Source organism: Triticum aestivum, chromosome 4D, assembly GCF_018294505.1.
Source record: "Triticum aestivum cultivar Chinese Spring chromosome 4D, IWGSC CS RefSeq v2.1, whole genome shotgun sequence".
NCBI classification, from domain to species: domain Eukaryota; kingdom Viridiplantae; phylum Streptophyta; class Magnoliopsida; order Poales; family Poaceae; genus Triticum; species Triticum aestivum.
Window position 1 is genome coordinate 452,025,291 of NC_057805.1, and position 2,841 is coordinate 452,028,131.

The window sequence follows — 2,841 nt, forward strand, 5'->3', positions numbered from 1 at the left end:
GTAGTGAACCGTACCCTCCAAGTTTACAACATGCTTGTGACACCTGACACGTACTAGTAGTTCCGTTTGCCAAATTGGACATGTGGCATCCCGTGTCTGTCCCAACACGCGAGCCTCATCACGTCTCCTGTTGCCACTCCATTTTTCTAGGGATGTCTTGTTGCTATGCATCAACATTGTTTATGTGATCTTGCTCTTTAACACCTCTGCTAAGAAGTGAGAGCCTTACTGAAAAGGAGAGAGGGAAGGCAGTCAATTTCCACCCAGGGGAACTTGGTTACCAATAATACTACACGTACAGGATGATTCATACAAAGAGTTACAGGGAGGGAACAATAAGTCCTCTGCTCGTTCGCAGCGCTGCAGGCCATCCACATGGAGGTAGATTCAGAGTTCAGACGAGTGGGCATGAGTGTGCGACAGCGACACAGTTGCATTTGCTAGCATGAATGCCGGAGTTATTGGCTGCTGCTGCCTCCATCTACCCGGCCCGCATGTCGTCAAGAAATCAAGTGCACCGGGTCCCTGGCCGGCCGGCCGGAACGAGGAGATCACGGCGAGGCCACGGCGCCGATAAATCGAGCGGTTGAAACCTTACAGTCAGTCACAGTTCTCACGTTTCTGGCACCTTTCCTGAATGTGCATGTTCGAACACGGCAAGGCTCGTTTCTCTCCTGGGAATCGCTGTTCGACATGCGTGCGTGTGAGCCCTTCTGCAGCGCGTAGAGAGCCGGGCCTGTCGATCAGCCACGCACGCACGCATCAAAGTGCGGAGCATCGTGCCTGCCCGCGTACGTACGTACGTGGTGCGACCGGGCACGTCACGATGTCTGGCTCACGCCTTCGCCGCCTCCCCCCACCCCCGCCCGCTATAACAGTTCACCCCCGGCCTCACCAACCCCCCACCCCAGCTCACTCCCACACAGCCACTTTACTTCCTCCACTCTTCAAGTCACATCGGCAGCTGCTAGCCAAGTAGCCAAGGCAAGGAAGTGATCGAGGAAGAGGGAGCGAAGCGGCGTCCCTCATGGCGGCGAAGGCGGTGCAGTGGCCGGTGATGGTGGTGGTGGTGATGATGGGGGCGGCGGTGGCTAGCGTGGGAGCGGACATGGACGCGGACCGGAGCGAGTGCGCAGAGCAGCTGGTGGGGCTGGCGCCGTGTCTGCAGTACGTGCAGGGGCAGGCGCGGTCGCCGGCGCCGGACTGCTGCGGCGGGCTGAGCCAGGTGCTGGACAAGAGCCCCAAGTGCCTGTGCGTGCTGGTCAAGGACAAGGACGACCCCAACCTGGGCATCAAGATCAACGCCTCCCTCGCGCTCGCCCTCCCCTCCGCCTGCGGCAACACCAAGGCCAACGTCTCCCACTGCCCACGTACGTCTCCCTCCTACTCCTACCTACTACCTAGACCCTAGTACATGCATATCACCGACCTCGTCGTCGACCAACCCCCCGCCGCGCCGTCGTGTCACGTTCCACAGCACAAATGGTATACGTCGCGTGGCTGTATTTTGGAGGGACGTCGCGTGCAGGGTTAGCTAGAGATGCCTTGTGGCTTGTTCGGTCTGGCCCGTGACATGGCCGGCCGCATCACGACTTAGACGCCACTGGCACCCGTCGCCGTCCCAAATTACTTCCCTTTCTTTACAAAACCCGGCACACTGGCACCAACCTATACAGCTAGGCTGTCGATCTATTATGGGAGCCCGTTTCGTTTCTTCATTTTGTACCGAGATGAACTGAACTACTGAAGCACTACTGACTATTGGCTATACTTTGTGTGTGCAGAGCTGCTGCACCTCCCTCCGAACTCCAAGGACGCCGCCATCTTCAGCCCCGGCGGCGACAAGGGCACCGCTGCAGCTCCAGGTGACTGAGCCTTCCGTTTCCTTAGCTCCACTCTTCTCCTCCTGTTGATTCATTAGCACGGTGAAAACTACGTACGGTACATCGAGCGTAACTCGGCGAAAGATGTTTGAACCATAGCCCATGTGCTTGTTGCCATCAATGGCGCTTTTCACAGACCTTTTACCTTGCCGTAACGTACGTGTGTCTGGAAATTAATCAAGCCGGTTACTCATTGCTCCTGCAACACTGATGTCCCTCCGTAGTCCTGCTGCCTGTCACTCTGTCGATCTAACAACAATCACCGGTTTCGCTTTCCTCGCAGCCAAGGACAACACGGCGTCGACGGCCAACTCCCGCGCGCAGCAGGCGGCCAGCGCCGGCACCGCCTCCTCGACAGCGACCGCCGGCGTCGCACTGGCGGCGTTGCTCGCCGGCTACCTTGCGCTACTCCTGCCCGCGGACTTCCTGGCCACCGCCGCCACCTTCTAGTCCATCTCCGTACGTGCGCGTCTGTCTCCTCCCCCCTATGGCGCCACCGAAGATCGATCAGGAGCAGGGGAGCCAGGAACCAGTGACTGTGTTTGGGAGAATGAAATGCCTCGAGTACGATCGATCATGCATGTTATAGTATGTGATAGAGATGGTAGTGGACTAGTGGTGGTAGTGGTTGGTTTGTTGGTGTTGTATTGAACCTATGTTTTTCGCTGTATGGATATGACGCAATAATTCCACACTTACGGATGCAGCTATGGATGACGTATCGACCTGACCTTTGCTTTCCGTTGATGTTTGTGAGAAAGCGCCTGTGATTTGGTGAGGCACTGAGGCACTTGATCGATCGATCGCTTCAAGCTTTTCGTTCTGATGATGGTCGTTGGGTTCGGGGCTTATTTTCTACTCCCTCCGATCCATAATCATAATAAGTGGCGTAGCTTTGAACTAATTAAGTTTAGCCTTCGATTAAAACTACGACAATTATTTTGGATCAGAGGGAGTA

General features: G+C 56.2%; 1 protein-coding gene across 1 annotated transcript; it reads left to right on the top strand.

Annotated features, from left to right (window-relative positions):
- The first annotated feature begins 890 nt into the window (after positions 1–890).
- On the top strand, positions 891–2,600 carry LOC123098544 (non-specific lipid transfer protein GPI-anchored 13). The gene is made up of 3 exons (XM_044520574.1): positions 891–1,370; positions 1,785–1,865; positions 2,167–2,600. The coding sequence occupies exons 1-3, from the start codon at positions 1,028–1,030 to the stop codon at positions 2,331–2,333; spliced, it is 591 nt and encodes a 196-aa protein (XP_044376509.1). The 5' UTR covers positions 891–1,027; the 3' UTR covers positions 2,334–2,600.
- The last annotated feature ends 241 nt before the right edge of the window (positions 2,601–2,841 follow it).